The sequence below is a fragment of the Cebus imitator genome, unplaced genomic scaffold (genome assembly GCF_001604975.1).
Source record: "Cebus imitator isolate Cc_AM_T3 unplaced genomic scaffold, Cebus_imitator-1.0 Scaffold108, whole genome shotgun sequence".
In the NCBI taxonomy this organism is placed as follows: Eukaryota; Metazoa; Chordata; class Mammalia; order Primates; family Cebidae; genus Cebus; species Cebus imitator.
This window is the reverse complement of record NW_016107423.1, coordinates 5,024,195-5,047,504: the sequence shown is the minus strand read 5'-3', so window position 1 is coordinate 5,047,504 and position 23,310 is coordinate 5,024,195. Positions and strand designations below refer to the sequence as shown.

The 23,310-nt window shown below is 40.8% G+C and overlaps 1 protein-coding gene across 3 annotated transcripts in view; it reads left to right on the top strand.

Moving 5' to 3' along the window:
• Nucleotides 1–13,292, top strand: part of SMAD9 (SMAD family member 9) — a 73,992-nt gene extending 60,700 nt beyond the window's left edge. For all 3 annotated transcript variants that reach the window (XM_037741830.1, XM_017537983.2, XM_017537982.2), the window contains 2 exons: nt 7,530–7,786; nt 12,467–13,292. In XM_037741830.1, the coding sequence (XP_037597758.1) occupies nt 7,530–7,786; nt 12,467–12,610 (401 nt within the window). In that variant the 3' untranslated portion in view covers nt 12,611–13,292. The remainder of the gene's footprint in view (nt 1–7,529; nt 7,787–12,466) is intronic.
• The last annotated feature ends 10,018 nt before the right edge of the window (nt 13,293–23,310 follow it).

The following is a 23,310-nucleotide window of genomic DNA, read 5'->3' as shown; positions in this document are numbered from 1 at the left end:
AAAAAAAAAAAAAAAAGTAAGAAATTAGGCAGATCACTTGAGCTCTTTCCAATGACGTATAAAATAATAATAATAATATGATGATGATAGCTACACTCCCCATTGATTACCTAATATGTAAGAGACACACTGGTATGCATTTATATGTAATTTCTAATCCTTATAGTAACTGTACAAGTTAGGGTTATCAGTTCCATTTGACAGATGAGACAGCTAAAGCTCCATGAGTTCAGTAGCTTACACATGGTCACGCAACTGATGCCAGGAACTTGCACCCTGAGGACTCGGGCCCAGTTGCTCCCCTTTGCTAGAGGGGATGGACCCTCCTGCCCTTTTATCTTGGCACCCCTCATAGTTCCTTGTTTGTAGAATCGAATCTTTCAGTATGGAGTGAAAATGCCTATCATGTGCCACAGCCCTTGTGTGCCATAATCAACTCTGCAATGTTGGAAGAAGGCCCAGCTGATAATAAAGTACCGAAATTTTACAAGATTTTGCTTTTAAAAAGTAAATCAGAGAAGGTTTTATGTTTTCCTTACAAAAATATTGTGTGAGAAGGGGAGTACTACACAAAGAATTACACAGAGCTCTCCAGTACCTGGAGAGGATTGTCAGGATCTTTCCAGAAAAAGATTATAGAACCACTGACGTATAATACTGATATGACTGATACGTGCCAGCGCAAAAGAAAGCAAAGGGCAAGTTCCCCATGATCTGGGAATGATGTGATAGTCAGTCGAGATAATTGGAGGATAACACATGCCTGCTTTTTTAGACTGGCTTTTAAGATGGCCTCGATTTCCAGATAATTATACAAACCACAGCTTTGAGTTGACTGCATGAACATAGAACTTCAGGTAGGATTATATTTCTTGGAAATTCATGACTTAATATAATCATAATCAATAGTACAACCTTTCTGAGCAGTGACAATTTCTGCTGTCGTTGAAGTTAGCTCTGGTAACTCTTACAATGAGCCTGTGCTGGGTTCTTGGTATGCAAGAACACTTTGAGTGAGACTGGCCCATTTCTCTTTTGCGGACGTGGACATGTGGCATTTGTCCTGCCTGACATCTGTGCTTCCATCTGTGGGAAAAATATGAAAAAAAAAATTTTTTCTCCTTTTGTGGGAGAAAAAAATGATAACCATTAACCCTGGTTATTGGACTTTCTGAGATAGATCAAGCATATCCTTAAAATAATGATCACATATTCCAAGTCATCGCATTGTTTTTGGAAATGGGTTTTTTAAACCTTTTTATGGATCTTTATTTTCTTGTATATCTCAAGTTCTGTAGAATTCTAGTAATTCTTCTTGCTTGATGAAAGGAATTCATCCTGACATAAGGGTTTCATCAATCAGCTCCGTGCAGAGGTGTTACCAATAAGGGATCCCTATCCAGACCCCACAAGAGGGTTCTTGGATCTCCCACAAGATAGAATTTGAGGCAAATCCACAGAGTGAAGTGAAGGCAAGTTTATTAAGAAAGGAAAGAAATAAAGAATGGCTACTCCATGGACAGAGCAGCCCCAAGGGCTACTGGTTCCCCATTTCGATGGTTATTTCTTGATTATATGTTAAACAATGGGTAGATTATTCATGCCTCCCTTTTTTAGACCATATAGGGTAACTTCCTGATGTTACAGCGTTCGCCATGACATTTGTAAACTCTCATGGTGCTGGTGGGAGTGTAGCAGTGAGAATGACCAGAGGTCACTCTTCATCGCTATCTTGGTTTTAGCTGGCTTCTTTATTGCCGCCTGTTTCATCAGCAGGGTCTTTATGACCTGTATCTTGTGCCAACCTCCTATCTTATCCTATGACTTAGAATCCCTACCCGTGTAGGAATGTAGCCCAGTAGGTCTTAGCCTTATTTTACCCAGCATCTACTCAAGACGGACTTGCTTTGGTTCAAACGCCTTGGGCAGAGGGTCTGTATGTCCAGATGGTATTTGACTTGCTTCCTTTCCCAGTGGATTTCATTTCCTTGTTTCAAAATAGTCATTTGTTCTGCCTCTGAACACATGTAAGTCTTTTCATCTTAATAAAAGCAAATCCTAAAAAATATTTTAACATAGGATGTGATGTCACACCGTTATAGCCATCACACTTGATGTTGCAGGATACTTAATATCCTGAGAAAATGTTCACAAGATATTATTAACTGAAAACAAGTTTTAAAACTTCCTGTAGAGTATGATCCCGGTTTTCTTCCTAAAAATGCACATGGCTGAGCATGGTGGATTACACCTATAATCCCAGCACTTTGGGAGGCCAGGGTGGGTAGATTGCTTGAGGTTGGGAGTTCAAGACCAGCCTGGGCAACATGGTGAGACCCCATCTCTACAAAAAATACAAAAAAGTTAGCCGAGTGTGGCGGTGTGCACCTGTAGTCCCAACTAGTCAGGAGGCTGTCTCAAAAAAAAAAAGCACATAAAAAAGACTGAAAGATATATAATAGATGTTAGCTTTGATTATTTCTGGGCTGTGGCTTTGTGACTGGTTTTTATTTTCTGTCCGTATTTTCTAAATTTTCTATAGTGGGCGTTCTTGATCCTGTGAGGATGGGTGGGCATGGTGTGTAAGGGTGCCCTAGAAGGCAGCAGCAGTGGTAAGGGAGATGCCTCACATTGCAGCCCAGGCAGAGTGGCTGCATGTTTGAATGGCAGTGCTGGGACATGCCCTGTAGGGCAGTCGGACCCAAACAAGCTTGTTCATCTTGTTGTCCAGAGAGACTCAGTCATCGGGGATAGTCTTGGAGGACCAGCCTTATTATCAGCCCAGAGGTGGCTTTTTGTGAGTTAGGAAAAGTGCCTCTTCCTCAAGAGAAATTACTGCCATCTGCTGGGAAAGGATCGTAATAATTACACAAAGCTTTGCAGACTAGGAGGCAAACCCTGGTTTGCAGTGGTTGTGCAGTGCACAGCCCTAGGCACAGTCCTGTGGAGGACCTACCTCCATCCTCTGACCCAGGTCGTGGTGTGGATCTGGAAATCTGTACTTTTATATTATTACTATTTTTAACCACCCATTAACACATTTTTTTTATTGTGGGAAATTTGAAATAGACACAAAAACAGAGAGAGGAAGATAATGAGTCTTCATCTTGCTATCTCCAGCGTCAATAAAGATTCATATTCTGTGCCATTCTTTTTCATCCATCCCTCTACGATATTTTTGCTAGAATATTTTAGAGCAAATCTCAGGCTTCATATCCTTTCTCCCATCTATTGGAGTTTGTATCTAACTATATAAGGAATTTTTAAAAATACCATTTTTGTATTTTCCTAAAGCTTCTAAAATAGCTGTGCAGAAGAAAAGGCAACAAAGGTAAGGGATAGATCAATTACAAACTCAGAGGAGGTGTTGCGCCTGTTCTGGGACGTTTAGGTTTTATCCCAAGGGGAGTGGAGAGGCTTCGGCGTTCTCTGTGCAGGACGCTCTGCCTTTTATGGCGATCTTTTCGCCTCCCTCCCAGTAAGGAGGGTATCCCTGCACCTTCCTTCTACTTTGAGGCACCGACTTCCTCCTCTGTTAGTAGATGCCGTAGATTGGCACACTCTCACCGGCCTGCCCAACCTGCCCTCTTCCCAGTCATTTCCTGTCATTCAAGACAACCAAAGAGGATTAAAGACACGCTTTTGTAGTTCAACCCAGCAAACCCAAATTAAATCCAAAATTCTTCTGGTCCTCATTAACCACAAACACAGGACTCTGCACTCCCTAATCTCCTAAAAAGTGGGTGACAGTCACACACAAATGGAAAGTTGAGATAAAGAAAGGCGCAGCCCAAGGAGATATGTAATCCAGGATGTGGGCGGAACTTGCTTGAGCGTGGCATTGCCAGGGTTCTCTTTGTGATCTCAGGTAGTACTTCCTTTGGAGCATTTATTCCTTATTGCCAGGAGTTAGAACAGGCTGCAGGATTGTAACACTAGCGTTGCCTTCCACTTCTAATGCTTCTTAATTACAATAATGAACATATTAATGACATTTGATTGTGACAATAATAAATGTGATGTCTTTTCTAAACATTTCTTACAGAGCTGTCAGAATGTAGACTTCAGTAAAATCTGCACATGTTCATGCTTTTCCTGTACCACCTTAAAGGAATATTACTGGCTGGGCATGGTGGCTCATGCCTGTAATCCCAACACTTTGGGAGGCCAAGGTGGGTGGATCACCTGAGGTCAGGAGTTCGAGACCAGCCCAGCCAACAGGGGGAAACCTCCCCTCTACTAAGAAAATACAAAAATTAGCCGGGTGTGGTGGTGGGCACCTGTAGTCCCAGCTCTTCAGGAGGCTGAGGCACGAGAATTGCTTGAACCCAGGTGGCAGAGGTGGTTGCCCTGAGCTGAGATTCTGCCACTGCACTCCAGCCTAGGCAACAGAGCGAGATGCTGTCCANAAAAAAAAAAAAAAAAGAATATCACATAACATAAAGTTAACAAATAATGACCTTCCATGAGGTGAAATCCTGAAATAGATATGAAAACACAGGAGACTTCTGCTATTGTTTATAAGCAGAGTGGGATACTGAATTTCTTGAAACTTTTGTCTGATAGTAGTTGCCAAGTATCATACACTTATTTTGTCCAACCCTTCCAATTCCCGAGGCTGGTCTGTCAACATAGCCTGAGCATCAATCCAGTAGTTGCCAGGGAGTGTCGCAGTGAGGCAGCATTGGGCTCACCTGGGAACTATTAGACGTGCAGTTCGTCCAGCCTCACTCTGGACCCACTGAACTCGTGATCTGTTTTAATAAGCCCTGCAAGTGATCTTGGTACAAGCTAAGGTTTAAAAACCACTGCTCTACTTTGTGGTGATCTTGAATATGATACTAGAGTTGAAAGCTGATATTAGCCTACCAAATGGATGCAAATCACACCCTTGGGCTACTTGACTCTTCCTCCGGTGCTGGTTTCTCTGGCCAGAATCTGGCCTCCTTCAACCTGAGGCTGGGTTCCGCCTTTTCCTGGTGTTCAGGGAGGACTCTGTGTGCTCGTCCCATTGGCTCTGCTTGTCTCTCAGGATGCTGGATGACTGCCTACCTGCCCAGGCTCTTCTCTGCCTTGGTAGCTTTGCCAAAGTGGGCTGTGGTTGCAGATGCCCTTAACAGGATTGACAACCAGCCCCCAAAGACCAGACTCATAATAAAAAAAAATCATATCTATGTAATAGGTTTTAAGAGAATTATATATTTGAAGGTCATTCAATTCTAATACTGACCAAATCCTTAGTACTCCACTCTGGCTCCTTCTACTTTCCCTCTTGAAAAATCCTCCACCCACCCCCATAAGGCAGGCCTTTCCCCTTTGGAGCCCACAGGGATTGTTGTAGGAAGCAGTGCTTGCATTTTGCCCAGCATAGCATTATCTTTATGATCATAGGAGCCCAGCCAAGTAACTCTCCCAGCCACTTAGGACCATCCTTTTGTCCCCTGGTACCACTGCCTGGGCCCAAGGCCATTCAGGAGAGTAACAGCGAGGAGAAAGAGAAGGGAGAGGAAGGCTGAGGGAAGTGGAGGAGGGGAGCCAGCCTCTGGCTGAGGAAGAGGAGAGGCAGTGGCAAGACAGCCGTGGCCTGGATATCCAAGCTGTGCTTTAGCTGTGCACCCCTGGGTTAGTTTCTTCAGAGTGATGTGGCTGGGATACATACTACTTAAAATTGTTCTTCTCTCAAATTTTATTAAGGGAAAAGGAGACAATAAATATGGTGGGATGTAGTCACATATAATGCAGAACTGCCTCAAGTGCTACTTAGGACCTGACCAAAGAAACTCCCAGCAGCTCCATCAGTAACGTTTCCTAAATTCAAGGTTACGCCCACCGGGCCCTGAGCAGCCCTGGAAGCCTGTAAGTTCAGTTCTTCCAAAGTTTCACAGTTGCATTTTGAGGAGACCCCAAATGTGTAAGTACATTCAGGATTGTTTCTAGAAACACCTTTTAACTGGATCACCATTCTATGTGTAACCATATTGACTTCTAGTGCTGGAGACGTTTTTTCCCATCAAAAATTGGAGTAAAATTGTTCTGATACTTAATATTCACTAGACTAGAGTTTCTTCATTTTTTTCTAACATCAGCCCCTTTGCTATATACATTTACATTAAATCTCAAACCCAGACATTTGGAGGGAAAGAATCAACTAAAATTTAATTTGGGATGGAAATTAGCAGGAGCAACAACATTCTCAGGATGCGTTTCTTTCTTTCTTTTCTTTCTTTTTTTTTTTTTTTTTTTTTTTTTTTTTTTTTTTGTGAGGTGGACTCTCACTCTGTCACCCAGTCTGGAGTGCAGTAGTGGTGTGATTTCTGCTCACTGCAGCCTCCACCTCCTGAGTAGCTGGCATTAGTGCGTGTCACCGCGCCCAGCTAATTTTTGTATTTTTTAGTAGAGACAGGGTCTTACCATGTTGGCCAAGCTGATCTCGAACTCCTGACCTCAAATAATTCACCCACCTTGGCCTCCCCAAATGCTGGGATTACAAGTGTGAGCGTCCAGCCTCAGGATGCTCTTTTGAACTTTAATTCCAAGAATGTTAGATAAAGTGATAAAGGCTACATTTTGCTTATGAGTTTTTATATTACCGTATCTTAAAAATGTGGTAGAAATTTCACTGTTCACAAATTTAAAATAGACATTGTTTATATGATTTATATTAGTGGATGACAAACTTGTAAATGAAATAGGTCTCTGAGGTATTTGTTAAGAGAAACAGATTTATAAGTTTGGTAAATTTTTAAAGCGTCATTGTTTCCTCTGAAGTGGGTTTAATGTATGCACCTAAGTAACATTTTCATGATATTAACTGTGTCCAGTTTTAAATTTTAAAATTTGTATATGTACACAAAGGATTATTTGATTTTTTTGTATGATATTCACTTCATTTCTAATATTATAAAACCTTATTTTTGAAACGAATAAACAGGAGTGATGGGAGGACTAGTATATGAGACATTACTGATTGGTTCTTGGGAGTGATCGTTAACATAGGTTGCAATCCACTTTTTATTTTTATTTTTATTTATTTATTTTTTTGAGATGACGTCTCATTCTGGCACCCAGGCTAGAGTTCAGCAGTGCTACCTTGGCTCACTGCAGCCTCCGCCTCCCAGGTTCAAGCAGTTCTCTTGCCTCAGCCACCCGAGTAGCTGGTATTACAGGTGCCCACCACCATACCTGGCTAATTTTTGTATTTTTAGTAGAGAAGGGGTTTCATCATGTTGGCCAGGCTAGTCTTGAACTCCTGACCTCAAATGGTCTACCTACCTTGGCCTTCCAAAGTGCTGGGATTATAGTCATGAGCCACTGTGCCCAGCCACAATCCACTTTTAAGTGAATTTGTGGGAAAAGCACAGATTACAATTAAACTAAGTGGCATTTAGGTCACACATGTCATTCATGTGATCAGTGATCTGACAACCAACCTAATAGGAGGGAGTCACATCTTTTACGGTTTCAGGAATCAGTGGGGGAGGCACACTATGAAAGGGCAGTGAAGGAAGTCAGTGTTTTTGTGTCTGCAGGTGTGCACTTGTACTACGTCGGGGGAGAGGTGTATGCTGAGTGCGTGAGTGACAGCAGCATCTTTGTCCAGAGCCGGAACTGCAACTATCAACATGGCTTCCACCCAGCCACCGTCTGCAAGATCCCCAGCGGCTGCAGCCTTAAGGTCTTCAACAACCAGCTCTTCGCTCAGCTCCTGGCCCAGTCAGTTCACCACGGCTTTGAAGTTGTGTATGAGCTGACGAAGATGTGCACCATCCGGATGAGTTTTGTTAAGGTAAGGAGTGCTTGCTACCACTTTATAAAATGTTCCGTGAAAAACGAAACAAAACAAAAGCACCCCGACTGATGGGACAGTTCTGCAGTCAATTCAGATAGACAAAACCCATTTTTATTGAATTCTATTGTTTTTAGGTGGAGTTCCTCTTTGAGTATGAACTGTCTTGTTTAGCAGTTATATGAAAATTCTTACATATAACTTGTTTAGCAATTATATGAAAATTCTTGTTTAGTAGTTATATGAAAATTGTTTTGAAGAAAAACAAGTAAGGTAGCTGGTTGTTTTTAATGCAGATGACATTATGTAACAACAGCAATTTTATAGGACTAATGCAACAGAGATTTTTCTGTCCTTCAAATTGCCAAGCACTATTATCACTTGGTAAATGTTGGTGAATTTATCTGAATTCGGTAAGATACTATCTTTATTCTTAGAAAGCATACAGGCAGGCCAGGTGCAGTGGCTCACGCCTATAATCCCAGCACTTTGGGAGGCTGAGACGGGCAGATCATCGGAGGTCAGGAGTTTGACCAGCCTGACCAACATGGCGAAACCCTGTCACTACTAAAAATACAAAAATTAGTCAGGTGTGGTGATGGGCATCTGTAATCCCAACAACTCAGGAGACTGAGGCAAGAGATCTCTTGAACCCAGGAGGTGGAGGTTGCAGTGAGCTGAGATGGTGCTATTGCACTCCAACAAAAAAAAAAAAAGAAAGACCCCTTATCAAAAAAAAAAAAAAAAAAAAAGCATTCAGGCACATGGGGTAGATAATGTTTATGAATAGCTACAAAATAGGCAGGATTGGCTCTAATACAAGACAATAAATTAAGTACTGTTATAAAGGTATAAATAATTTGAAATAGAAACAACAGGTGGGTGTGATTAATTCTGAGAGTAGTTTGTGTTCTGTTGATGGGTATTTGTTGAATTTCTCATATTGAATGTTGTTAAGGTTGCCATGAAGGCTAGAGAACCAAGGTGGTTTCTTAGTGGGAAGGAAGAACAACTGGGTGTGTATATGGAAGCGAAAGCCTTCAGTTTCATCACCTGCTATTTTATCTGTTGCAAAGTACTCACAAATCAGTCTAATATTTCAAAATCTGGACTTGTTTATCAGATTACCTGGGTATATATGACAGTTTTCATACTGCCATGCATCCATCCAATGAATCAGCATGGCTTGGTCCAGGCATTTTTTTTTTCAAAGTAAATTTTATTTGTACTTTAAAATTACCATGATAAATAATTTTCTATACATTATGTTTTTATTGTTTATAATCTTAGTAATTATTTACAAAGTAAGAACAATATAGTTTCTAATTTAAAAAACAGCTCCTTGAAATCATTTCTCTTTCATAGTGACAAAGCAGTTTCATTCAAATTTAATATTTTAAAAGCATATATTATAGTTATATTGACAGATAACTTAGAAATCTTTTAGAATGTTCTGTTGCTTTAGAACCAGCAGAGGGCATCATTTGAATCATACAGTTTTTTTTTTCCAGGTCTATGTTTTTAAAATTAGGATGAAATGCCAATATCTCATAGGTAGTTATTTTACTATAATTAAATATAAGCTTATATAGAAATCTGATTTTCCTGATGACTAGATACATTTCTCAGATAGGCATTTTTTAAAATCATAAAGTTACACAGTTTATACAGAAGACAAACTGTTCCTAATACTGCAGGAAGTTTAAAATAAATCCATAGTAAATATAACTATAGATGATCAGTTAAAAAAAAATTGTAGTTGAGCAAACACTGGTGAGTACCACTAGGCTGATACATCAGATCTCTTTAACGTTTCTTTCAGCTCTGATTTTTACTGATTCTAGGACTTATTCGGTCAGTCAAGAAATATTTATTGAGCACCTGCCATGTGTCAGGCCAGGCCATGGGACATACCAATGATTTCTCACAGATCTCTGGCCTCAGGGAACCAGTATTCTAGGAGGGAGAGACAGAAAATAAACAACAGCCATAACAAAGAAGGTGATGGAAAGAGAAAGTCTAGGCAGGGGTGAAGGGAATTGGAGCACTGGGCAGTGGAGTCATCTGCACATCAGGGTGGGCCTCACTGAAAAGGTGACAGGTCAGCGGAGACTGAAGGAGACATGGAGCTAGGGCCAGGTGCCTCTGGCAGAAGAGCAGAAGGAGAGGGAAGAGCAAGGCAAGAGCATATGCCTGGAGACTCCGAGGAGCGAACAGGGCAGTATGGCTGGGGCCTAATGGGCAGGGGGATTGAGACGAGAGCAGCCTCAGAGAACCACAGCGAGGCCTCCTGAGCCACTGCCAGGAGGTCAGCGGCGACTCTAAGGAGATGGTGAGCTTTTGCAGGGATCAGTGCAACCATTTTCATGATCTGATTCTGTTTTTAAAGGATTGTCCTGCCTTCTGTGTGGAGGATAGATACTACACAGGCCAGGTTGCAAGTAGGGAAACCAGTTAGGAGGCTATTTCAATATTCAGGTGAGAGTCGCTCCCACCTGGAGGGTTCCAGTGCAGGTTGTGAGAAATGGAAGGATTCTGAATTGTGAAGGCAGATTAGATGCAGGGGTGAGAAAGAGTTAGGAAGATGAAGTTAGTTGCCTTCAGTCAAGATGGAGAAGATGCAGGTGTATTGAGATGTGCGTCCACATTCAAGTGGGGATGTGAGTAGCCAGTTCAATATAAGAGTCTGGATTTGGGGAGAAAGGTTTGGGCTCAAAATACAAATTTGGGAATTGTCAGCAAAAGGACAATTTTTAACTACCTAAGTCTGGATGAGAACACCAAAGGTTTGAGTTTAAACTGAGAGGGCCAGGCGTGGTGGCTCACGCCTATAATCCTAGCACTTTGGGAGGCTGAGGTTGGTGGATCGCTTCAGGTCAAGAGTTCAAGACCAGCCTGGCCAACATGGTAAAACACCATCTCTACTAAAAATACAAAAATTAGCCAGGCGTGGTGGCGTGTGCCTGTAATCTTAACTACTTGGGAGGCTGAGGCAGGAGAATCGCTTGAACCTGGCAACCACGTGGGAGGCAGAGGTTGCAGTTAGTCAAGATTGCACCATTGCACTCCAGCCTGGGTGACAGAGTCAGACTCCATCTCAAAATAAATAAATAAATAAAAATAAATAAACAGAGAAGACAGGGGGCTCTAGGACTGAGCCGTGGGATGCTTCAGCATTTAAAGATGGGACAGAAGAGAAAGAATCAGCAAAGAAAACTGAGAAAGACCAACCAGTGAGGTAGAATAAGACCAAGAAGTATGGTGCTTTGGAAGCCAAGAAAAGACAGTGCATTGATGAGAAGGTGTGATGAACTAAATCAAATGCTGCCCACGTAGCACAAAGACGGAGAGCTGATCATTCATTTTAACAGTATGAAGGTCTTTTTTGATCTTGACAAGAAAAGTTTGGTTGGCAGCTGCAGTGAAATGATTATCAGAATGGATTTAAGAGAGAATGGAAGGAGACAATTTGAGACAACCAGTATGGTTGACTCTTCTGAGGGTTTTTGCTGGAAGCAGGATAAAGACATAGGGCAGTAGCTGCTGAGGGTAGAGAAGTGTCTTGAAGATGGAAGATATTTCAGCATGTTCGTGTGTTGATGGGACTGATATAGTAGATTGCAGGAGACAAGGGAAGACTTGCTGGAATGATGTCTCTAGGAAGACAGGTCTGAGAGTGCATAAATGGGGGGGCCAGCTTATTTGGAAACACGGATAATTAATCTGTGGTAAGAGGTAGAAAGGCCGAGTATGTGGGTGCAGGCGCTATGGAAACGCATTTCTGATATCTTCATTTTTCTCATTAAAATACAAAATAAATCCATCAGTTGCAGATGTGGACAGGGATAAAAGGGTTGGTGGTTTTGGTGGGGAGGAGTGGTCACCTAAAGGGGGACGTGAGAGAAGGGACTAGGGGGTGGGTTGTGGCTATGTGCTGGGGACATCACAGGTTCACTTGAGGTTCTCAGTCACAAATGTGAAATGTAATCAGGCAACACGGTTGTGTTGAAATCCAAGTTTTAAAAAACTCTTCAGAGAATCACTGCTCCCAGTCACAAAACTAATTTACTTGGCTGTGATCTCCCTTCATTTTAAAATATCTTTTCATTGATGTATAACATACAGAGAAAAATACGTAAAATTAAAAAAAAATTTTACTGTCTCTCCTTTGAATGGTGATAAAAGGGAAATTGCCAAGTAAGCCAGAGAGACAGAGAGAGAGAAGACAAGCAAGCTTTGATAATTAGTCCTGAAAATCCCAGCATGCCTTCCAGTTCTCTCTTTACGCCTTTCAGGTCCATTCACTGGTCTGCAGTAGCCATTTTGTGTAAAACACTGTCCTAGGCAAGAAGGGGGGAACAGAAGGTCAAGTTTCTTCGTTTGTGGAAAGGAAAATTATTTGTCAGTGCTTCCCATGTGACTGGAGTTCCAGAACTCTCCAGGTCCAGATACCTAGTTGTGAACCCTGAGGGAGTGCACTGATTTGGATTCATCTGAAGGCATTTGGTTGGTGCAAGAGTTGTCCTGTCTTTACAGGAACGTAGAGGCCATGTTCTCTTCCTCTCAGATCTCAGGAGCTACCCTGGGGTGTGAGCTGAACTCTGTGTGGGGCTCTGTGTGGGGCTCGGGAGGCTGAGTTTAAGTGTGGCACCATCACTCAGCTTCTTTCTTGTTTTTCAGGGTTGGGGCGCTGAGTATCATCGCCAGGATGTCACCAGCACCCCCTGCTGGATTGAGATTCATCTTCATGGGCCGCTGCAGTGGCTGGACAAAGTTCTGACGCAGATGGGCTCTCCACATAACCCCATTTCTTCAGTGTCTTAACAGTCATGTCATAAGCTGTGTTTCCATAGGATAGAGGCTATTGCAGGGAGTGGCTTGTATCATTTCAGATTTGCAACTAACTGAAGTTTCTACAAACATGTGTAAATACATAGAAGGTATACTATTCCTATTTTTTTTTAAATCACCATTTGTTTTGTGCTTTTAGTTAACCTGATACCAGTGCAGTGCGATTGGAAAAGCAGGCCTTTTGTGCCTGTGCTATAATTGGCAGCTTTTGTGGGAGGAAACAATTGAGAGGCAATATTGTCAAAAGTATTCGAAGGGTGTTAGCAGAAGAAAAGGCAGCTTTAGTCAGCTGTGTCATCATAAAGCATGTTGTGTGGCCTCACAGAAGTACTGAAACTGTTTATACAGCAAAAGTCAGGAATTAGCAGCGCTAAAGCAAATAACACTCAGATGAAACAAAGCAGTGAAACCCCTACAGTTTAAATGATGTCACTTTAGCGCTATTGGCAAGAAGAAAAACAAGCTTGGACAATGAATTCTATGAGATAAGTCATAGAAACTTTACTTCTAAGGCTGACATACCCATAACTGGGCTCCTGTGCTGATATTCAGTGGTACATTTTAACCAAACTGTGATCAGAAAAGAAAAAAAACTGTGAAGCCAAAAAGTCATGTTCCCTCAGTCTACCACTGTAAAAACAGAGTCTAATATGGAGAAATAAATATGAAAATAGCATAAAATGCTGTTTCCCAAATTACAAGATCAGACCAGAACTTGGTCCAAGAGCCACCCAGGGAGACGCCTGCTTTCCACAGAGGAGATCGGATTCCTGTTGTCCTGATTGTTCGTGTCAGGCAGTCCTGCAAACTTTGAGTCTGCACAGCGTGCCAGAATAGCATGTGTTTCAGTCCTGTGTCAAGAAGCAGGTGAAACCAAAGGGTGGAGAAAAGCATCACACGTCGACTTACACTTTCTCATCTTCCCACGTTCAAGTCTCCAGGGGAAGGCACTCCTTTGCCATGTTTTTCTGCCTTTTGCCAAATATTAACTGCAGATTACTAAAGCAACAGTAAAGACTTTGAGAAAATCTAGATACATTATTGGATCAATGAGTTATTTAACCTAGTATCTCTAGTGATTAAGTTATCTAAAGTCTCATACCCGGAAATAAATTCCCAAGTAAAGTTATAATAATTTTTTAATCATCTATAATTTCTGGGAAGCAGTGGTACTGAATAATAAGACATCTTTTAAAAACATACACAATATTAAAAACTTGTTCTTATTTTACTTTAGATGATGGAGGAAAATCCCCCAAATTTCTAGGTACTTTCGTATATATATATATTTGCCATGTACTAAACACTGCATTGCTTGGAAAAATATTTCACAGCTTCTTAAAAAACGTATAATTTAAGATAGCAGTTACGCTTATAACAGACAGCACTTCAGTAATCCAAGAAGTTTCTTCATTAATACATTTTGTCTCAACTCTTTCTAGCTTTAGTGCACATGGTAGTTTTCTCATTAAATTGTATTCAAGGTAGAAATGATCATGTGATAAAAGATATATAATTGAGCTACTACTGTCACCTCTTATAATGACTAGTGTTATCTAATAGAAACTTTCATATATACACAATGGAAAAGAATTATTACATTTTACATTGAAACTAGGTGGCACATGTAGTGTTTAGAAAAATGTATAGTTTATTGGTTCATCATCTATGTATTGTGCACCTACCTATAGGTGTCAGGTACAATGTTAGGTACTGTAGGATCAAATGTAAATAAGAGACATCCCAGCCCTCATGGAGCCAAGAATCTAAGTGAATCTGTTTGCACAGACATCCTCATGTTTCAGAACTTGTAAAACAAAACAAAATAATACAGTCTGTCTTTTGCTTGAAAGAATGTAATTGATTTCTTGTCTCTGCTTTTTTTAATTTCCCTACTCTTCTGCAAAACCAGGTAATGGATTCCTGGTATAAATGCTACTTTTTTTTTTCATGTCTCAAAGTTGTTGTTGTTTTTTTTTCTTCCCTTTCTAGCTAAAAGTTTGTTTTAGCTAGAAATTGGAAAATAGGGAACATTTTCCAATAATTCTATATCTCCCTTTTTCTTGGAAAAGACATTAATATGGTGAATCTCATATGGGAACCATTCCGTGGGAGAACTTTGACATAACTTTTGCTTCAGAGGTCAAACATAGCTTTCATGATCTCTTGACCAGCTATCTAACTTATCCTCTGGTAATCTTACATCTTTACCTAATTAATCTAAACTGGTCGTTCATAAATGACATCAAAAACAAAAAACAGTCTGCAGTGGCTGTAATCCCAGCACTTTGGGAGGCCAACACAGGAGGATCACCTGAGCCCAGTAGTTTGAGGCTGCAGTGAACTATGATCACATGACTGCATTCCAGCCTGGGTGAAGACACTCTAGTCTCTAAACAAAAATCAAACAAAAAAACTTGCATTTCTATGCGGCTTTGGGAAGCCAGGACACAATATTGCAGTGAACCTGAATTTTCTGTGACAAATTATTAAATTGGCACATATGATCATCATATCATGTCTCATCAAAAGCCTTTATTAAGATGCTTGTAAAATTTGAAGAATTTAGAATTGATGAGAAGTTAACCCTTTAGTCACTGTAACATAATCATATTTTAATCAGCTTTTTTTTTTTTTTCCTACCAAGAGTTTCAAAAAATGATACAGTACTTGACTTCAGGCTTCTAAATGTGGTCATTTAGCACTCATTTCTTGAGGCAGACAATAAAAAAAAAATGAATAGCATTCTCTCCAGGATAACTAATAAAGAAGACATGCTAAGCCTGTAAATACATCAGCACTGCAGCACATGTTTAAGATTGCCATGGACAATGGACAAGGATCACGCAATAGAGAACACTGTAGTAACATTTTGATCTGCTCACAAGACCCAGAACATTTACCAGTTTTTGTTGCTGGTTTATTGTTTTTCTGTTAAAAAATCAGGATGTGAAAAGTTTGTTTTAGGTAGATGATATTTTTTTATAGTTGCCAGTGCTTGGGAACTATAAAGATGTCACTATTTAACACATATACTTATGTTTTGTTTTGTTTTGTTTTGTTTTACACTCAGTATAAATCAGGAAAAGTTAGCCAGCCACCTAGCATTTAGTCTTCTTTTGTATTATCTTTTAAGGATATGGATGTTCCTGTAACAGCAACAAAACAGCAACAAAAACATTTCATAAATATCACTTGATAGGCTTTGAGCACCTGCTTAACTCTGAATGTGTCCCAAATATTTAGTGTATGTATATATGTATATTCAACAAATAAAACAAAATATAACATGCATTTCACATTTTGTCTTTCCCTGTTAGGATTTTAATAGCAGAAATATATGACAAGTTTAGGTGATCCTGGCATATGTTAGATTCAAATTAATGTAAAACAGATCAACAACAACAAAGAAAGTTTCTATTTGAGCGAAGTTATGCTTTCTATTATAGTAACTTGGCTTCGGTTATCCATCAGATGCACACTTATACTGTTATCTGATTGTTTATAATAAAGAATACTGTACCTATATGTCTTTTGGTCATTTTTCCTGTAAACCTCATGGAAAGATTCACTGTATATGGGTCTGCAGCTCCTTAAGTCAATTAATTTGAAACCATTCTATTTTGAAAATGGGATGTTAAGTTCCACATGCTGTAGAGAAATTCGGTAGTGGCTTTGAATTAAACATCTTAGAATAACTGTCATGAAGTATAGATCTTGAAGATACTTCACAGTAACTTTGGAAAGGATATATGTAGAAACTTTTTCTGGATAGTAGCAAATGTGTGATATTGCAGTGTATAGGAAAGAATGAACACTTTTATTATTGTAAACATCTGTACATTGCTACAGACTGCCTATTAGGTGCTAAAATGCAACTGTTGAGGGAAAACTAAGATGAAATCCAAAGAAATATGAACACATCTAAAAATGTAAATTCTCAATTCCATTCACTTAAATGTCCTCTCATCTTAAAAAGGGGGAGGGGGAATCTCTATATCTAGAAAACAGCTTTCTTATATACTTGATGAGAATTGTCAATTTAAAAAAAAAAATAAACAGAGCCCTTTATTCAAAAAAAGTATCTTGTGGAACTCCAAACTATAAACACATGAAAGATGTGGCAGTTTAGATCCAGGTGGGGACCACAAAGCCTCCGGTTTACACTGTAAGTTTCTGGAGAGCAGTGATTGTGTCTTGTTTGTCTCTGCATCTCCCATGGTTCCTGACCCTATGCTTGCATCTAATATTTGGTACTGGCATTTTAAACACGAATACCCATGCCTTAACATATCATGGTATAGACATAAAATACTGTCTTTAAACATCAGCCATCTTAGAGAAGAAGTATTTCATCATCCCAGACTCCTCCTTATATTTACCTATGGTTCATATGCATCAGCAGGCACTGTAGACACTGACAAAGTTCCTGCCTTTTTTAAAAAATATATAGATTTATTTTTTATTGTACCTTAGGTTCTGGGGTACATGTGCAGATCATGCAGGATTTTTGCATAGGTACATACATGGCAATGTGGTTTGCTGCCTCCATACCCGTGTCACCTATATTTGGCATTTCTCCCCATGTTATCTCTCCCTAACCTCCCTACCCCCTGCTGTCCCTCCCCTAGTCCCCCTCAACAGACCCTAGTGTGTGATACTACCCCCCACTTCCAGGGCCAGGTGTTCTAATTGTTCAACACCCGCCTATGAGTGAGAACATGCAGTGTTTGATTTTCTGTTTTTGTGTCAGTTTGCTGAGAATGATGGTTTCCAGATTCATTCATGTCCCTACAAAAGACGTGAACTCATCATTTTTTATGGCTGCATAGTATTCCATGGTGTATATGTGCCACATTTTCCTTGTCCAGCCTATCATCAATGGGCATTTGGGTTGGTTCCAGGTCTTTGTAAACAGTGCCAAAATCAACATATGCGTGCATGTGTCTTCATAATAGAAACATTTATAATACTTTGGATACATACCCAGTAATGGGATTTCTGGGTCAAATGGAATTTCTATTTCTAGGTCCTTGAGGAATCGCCACACTGTCTTCCACAATGGTTGAACTAATTTACACTCCCACCAACAGTGTAATAAAAGTGTTCCTAATTCTCCACATCCTTTCCAGCATCTGTTGTCTCCAGATTTTTTAATGATCGCCATTCTAAATGGCATGAGATGGTATCTCAATGTGGTTTTGATTTGCATTTCTTTAATGACCAATGATGATGAGCATTATTTCAAATGTTTGGTGGTCTCATATATGTCTTCTTTTGAAAAGTGTCTGTTCATGTCCTTTGCCCACTTTGAATGGGTTCGTTTGCTTTTTTTTCTTGTAAATCTGTTTTAGTTCTTGTAGATTCTGGATATTAGCCCTTTGTCAGATGGGTAGATTGCAAAATTTTTTTCCCATTCTGTTGGTTGCCGGTTAACTCTAATGATTGTTTTTTCTTTTGCTGTACAGACGCTCTGGAGTTTAATTAGATCCCATTTGTCTATTTTGGCTTTTGTTGCCAATGCTTTTGGTGTTTTAGTCATGAAGTCTTTGCCTATGCCTATGTCCTGAATGGTTTTGACTAGGTTTTCTTCTAGGGTTTTTGTGGTGCTAGGTCTTATGTTTAAGTCTTTAATCCATCTGGAGTTAATTTTAGTGTATGGCGTCAGGAAGGGGTCCAGTTTCTGTTTTCTGCGCATGGCTAGCCAGTTTTCCCAACACCATTTAATAAACAGGGAATCCTTTCCCCACTGCTTATTTTTGTCAGGTTTGTCAAAGATCAGATGGTTGTAGATGTGTGGCGTTGCCTCTAAGGCCTCTCTTCTGTTCTATAAGTTCCTGCTTTTCAGGAGCTTACCAGTTTGTGGAGAAAGATGAACAAGTAAACCAATAATAAGCAGTGTGCTGTCAACTGTGACAAGCTGCTGGGCACCCCCGAGTGACATCTACAACAGGCCCTGGGTGAGTACCAGGCAAGGCTTCTGGGCCGATCCAAGTTGCCATCTTTCATGTCAGTTCTCTTAGTAAATAATCCTGGGCATTCCTAAAGCAGGTTAGTGCCTGCTCTCTGTGTTCCCATAATACTTTGTGCCCATCAATGGTCAGTATCAGTTCCTGCACCGCACTGCTTACTTACCCATCTCTCTACCAGGCTGGGAGGTCTTTAGGGACAGGAATACTATTTATTCATTTTCAGCATTTTCTAGCTACTTGTTTGTTTAGAAAGGCTTTTCGGGATCACATTGTAAAGGCAGAAATGGTATTTGTTTTTAATTCTTTCTTTAAAAATATCAGTAGGTATTTAGCTTCTCCTTTTCAGAATACAAAACATTGCAATCTTCCAACTGCATATCAAGTAACCATGCACAGCAGATAGGAAGCATGCTTGTGATTCAGTTTGAAAATAGTTATCCAGCTGCATAGCAGTAGCAAGAAACGGTTAAAATTGCTTTTATTCTAAGTGTTTAATTTATTCTCACAATGTGAATTTGAGTATGATAAGAAGTGTAAAGAATTTTGATGTTATAACACCAAGTTAACAAAATCTGAAAGTTTACCTCTACAAGATCACTGATGGTTCCATTATTTGCATGCATCTGATAAAAATGTCAGGTATGGCCTCAGAATGATTCTATTAATCTAAATGCCAATGTTAAATGTAATAAATATAAGGAAAATTATATTCGGTTTGGTTTTGAAACCAAACAGAATTCATACCTGCAATGTGTTATTTGGAGAGAATGTTTCCAAGTGGCAGGCTAACTTTTCTCTAGTCTCATCATTTAGGAAGGAAAAAGCCTAAAAATTATCAAAATAGGCCAGGCGCGGTGGCTCACACCTGAAATCTCAGCACTGAGAGGCCAAGGCAGGTGAGTCACCTGAGGTCAGGAGCTTGAGATCAGCCTGGCCAACATGGCAAAATCCAGTCTCTACTAAAAATACAAAAATTAGCTGGGCATGGTGGTGGGTGCCTGTAACCCCAGCTACTCAGGAGGCTGAGGCAGGAAAATTGTTTGAACCCGGGTGGCAGAGGTTTGTACTGATACTGGAGGGAGGCAGGGAAGTGCTGGGTAGAGAAAGGCGGGGTCCCTGGTGAGGGATCCACCCTCAGGCCTGTGGCCATGCACCTAAGTGAGAACAGGCATTCCTGTTTCACACCCCAATGCTGCATTTCTCAAGACCACTCTGACCTGCTATGCCCCCATCGTATGCCGATATAAATCTGAGACCTTAGCAGGCACAGACACAAGCGGTTGAACATTGAGAGGAGCAGAGAAAGAGAGTGGCAGAGAGTTACAAAGAGCAGGAGTGGCAGGGAGGCACGGCAGAGAAGGGAAGACCTGTCCGAACCTCCGCCGCTTGGGTTCAAAAGTGAGCCGAGATCGTGCCATTGCACTCCGGCCTGGGCAACAAGAGTGAAACTCTGTCTCAAATAAATAAATAAATAATCAAATAATCCACTGATGTTTAAGCATAATTTCAAATATTCTGAACATCATGCTGTAAAAGTGTTTTGTCTCTTGATGCTATAACAGTATATACTTTCTTAGACATTAAGTCTTCAAGCTAAATATAATTATACTATTTTTACAACTCATTTGTTAACACACTTGGTTTTCCTGACCCAATTATTTTAAAACAAATTAAATATAGCCCATCACTAAATTAATGTGGAAAGTGAAATTTGTCTTAATATCAATATTTAAAGGTATACTAAAATAATTATAGTACAATGTTTAAAACATGATGATACACAATAAAAATATTTCTAACTTAGTCACTTTTTTCAGACATCATGAAAAATGTTAAATTGATTATGTCTTTTCTAAGGGAGTTTGTGTGATTATAGATTACTAAGGGATTTGCAGAGAAAAGTTGGCAAAGATACTATTCATTTCTCCTGGTTTGGCATGAAAAGGAAATACAAAGCTTAGTGCTGAAGGCCTAGAGAGGGCTCTTCAACTTGCTGAAGGAGTGGAAAAGAACTAAAAGGAATGGAAAGAACTTTTGTGAAACAGTTATCCATTCGCATTATACTATGTAACTCGTGATAGCTTGAAGTAAAGGAGAGAGGCAGAAATAGGAGGGAGCTTGGAGGTAAAGGGTTTTGCATACTAAACTGAGACATTTGGACCACAGGTCCTTAAATCTGCAGACAATTTAAAGCATTGCTACTAGTTACTTTAAAAACCAAAAGTCTATGATAGACCCTCCTTGGGGCTCCCTGAATCATGATCCACTACACCCTTGCTTCAGACATGCTACAGATTGCTTTGGAAAATCACGTTGGAAGACATCTCAGAATTTGGGAGTTTAAGGCTCCAAATTGTCCCACTGCATTTATGTCTAAGAGTTTGGGTAGAGTTTAGAAAGCTTCGGGTAAGCAGCAGAGGGCACTCAATGTACAATAAATATCACATATGCTAACTTGAGGGAAATGGTTTTTTGATTCAACGAGTATGCGATTGGCTGTGTGTGGTGGCTCATGCCTGGAATCCCAGCACTTTGGGAGGTTGAGGCGGGTGGATCACCTGAGGTCAGGAGTTTGAGGCTAGCCTGGCCAAAATGGCAAAACCCTGTCTCTACTAAAAATACAAAAGTTAGCTGGGTGTGGTGGTGTGCACCTGTAGTTCCAGCTACTTGGGAGGCTGAGGCACGAGAAGGGCTTGAACCTGTGAGGTGGAGGTTGCAGTGAGCCAAGATTGCGCCATTGCACTCCAGCCTGGGCAACAGAGTGTGACTCTGTCTCAAAACAAACAAACAAAGAAAGAGTATGCAATCATTTTTCTTACATTTAGTTACAATTATTATAGCATACAATCTAGCTGGTCACTATTGTTTATGCTAGCTAAATTTCTCTTTTAAATAAGCAAGATACTAAGCAGTGCTTGCCTGGAAATGTGATGAGATTCACCCCCTGCCACTGGGAGACTTGTATTAATTTCCTGTTGCTGCTGTAAAAAAGTGCCACAAATTTTGTGGGTTTAAACAGCATAAATATATGTTACAGTTCTCACTCTTACAGTTCTTTAGGCCAGAAGTTTGAAATCGGTCTCACTGGGATGACAAGGTGGCACCATGGCTAGTTCTTTCTGGAAGCTCTAGGGGGAATCAGTTTTTCGCCTTCTTTTTAGCATCTGGAGGCTGCCTGCATTCCCTTAACTAGCAGTGCTTTTCTTGAATCTCTCCAACCTGTCGTTTCCATCGTCACATCTCCTATTTCTTCCTCCGGAAGCGACCGTTCCTCTTGTAAGGACACCTGTGATTACATTTAGAGCCCATCCAGATAATTCAGGTTGATCTCTCCGGATAATTCAGGTTGATCTCTCCATCTCCGAATCCTCAATTTAAGCACCTCTGCAAAGTCTCTTTTGCCACATAAAACAACATCAACAAGTCCTGGGAATTAGCACATGGATATCTTTGGGGGCTATTATCCAGCCTATCACAAGTCTCTACTACTGATACTGGAGGGAGGCAGGGAAGTGCCGGATAGAGAAAGGCGGGGTCCCTGGTGAGGGATCCACCCTCAGGCCTGTGCCCACGGACCTAAGTGAGAAGAGACATTCCTGTTTTCACACCCAAATGCTGCATTTCCCAAGACCACTCTGACCTACCATGCCCCATCTTGTGCCAATATAAATCTGAGACCTTAGCAAGCACAGACACAAGTGGTTGACCATTGAGAGGAGCAGAGAAAGTGGCAGAGAGTGACAAAGAGCGGGAGTGGAAGGGAGGCACGGCAAAGAAGGGAAGGGGTGTCTGAACACTTCCTGTTCCCCATCCATCTCGCTGTCAGCCACCACCACTCAATAAAACCTTGCACTCATCCTTCAAGCCCATGTGTCATTCAATTCTTGCGGTACACTGGGCAAGAACTTGGGATACAGAAACCTGTCACACTGGCCACTGCCCTTGCAATAAGACAGAGGGTCTATCGAGCTGATTAACATGATCTGTCTGCAGATGACAAAGCTGAAAAGACTACACGTAACACAAGCCCACTTGGAATTCAGGAGTCACAGACACCCATCCCTAGACGCTGCCATGAGGCCGGAGCCCAAAAGCACTCCCCACAGCCTCGGCACCTGCCTGTCTGCATGCTCCCCCTAGGGGTTTGAGCAACGGGAGACCAAAGGAGTGAGCCATACCCGTGTTGCAAGCCCTGCAAGGGGGATAAGGGAACTCTCATTTCACTAGTTCATCTTGCACTCTAATCAGAACCATTATTAATGGAAGTTAATGGTTAAAATCCATTTGTTGTTAATGTTATTAGGTTGTATCCATTTCCTTTAACACAGGGTCCTTCTTACAGCTGTCAGCTGTCCAATAAACCAAGAATTTGACTAAATAACTATGGTAGGTTTTACTTCAGTGACCTCCAATGAGCCACACACATCCCAGTGTTGATAGCCACCCACATGACTTTGGGTTAGCTGTGTGACCTAATTGGGCATGTTAGCAAGCTTTATGCAACCAGAGGTAAGAATGAGTACTTGCACAATGGGACATGTCTTCTTGGAACATCGCTCTTGAGAGCAAGCCCCCATGTTAGACTACTGAATGAAGAAATGTCTGTGGGCTGGGTGCAGTGGCTCATGCCTGTAATCTCAGCACTTTGGGAGGCCAAGGCAGGTGGATCATCTGATGTCAGGAGTTCAAGACCAACCTGGC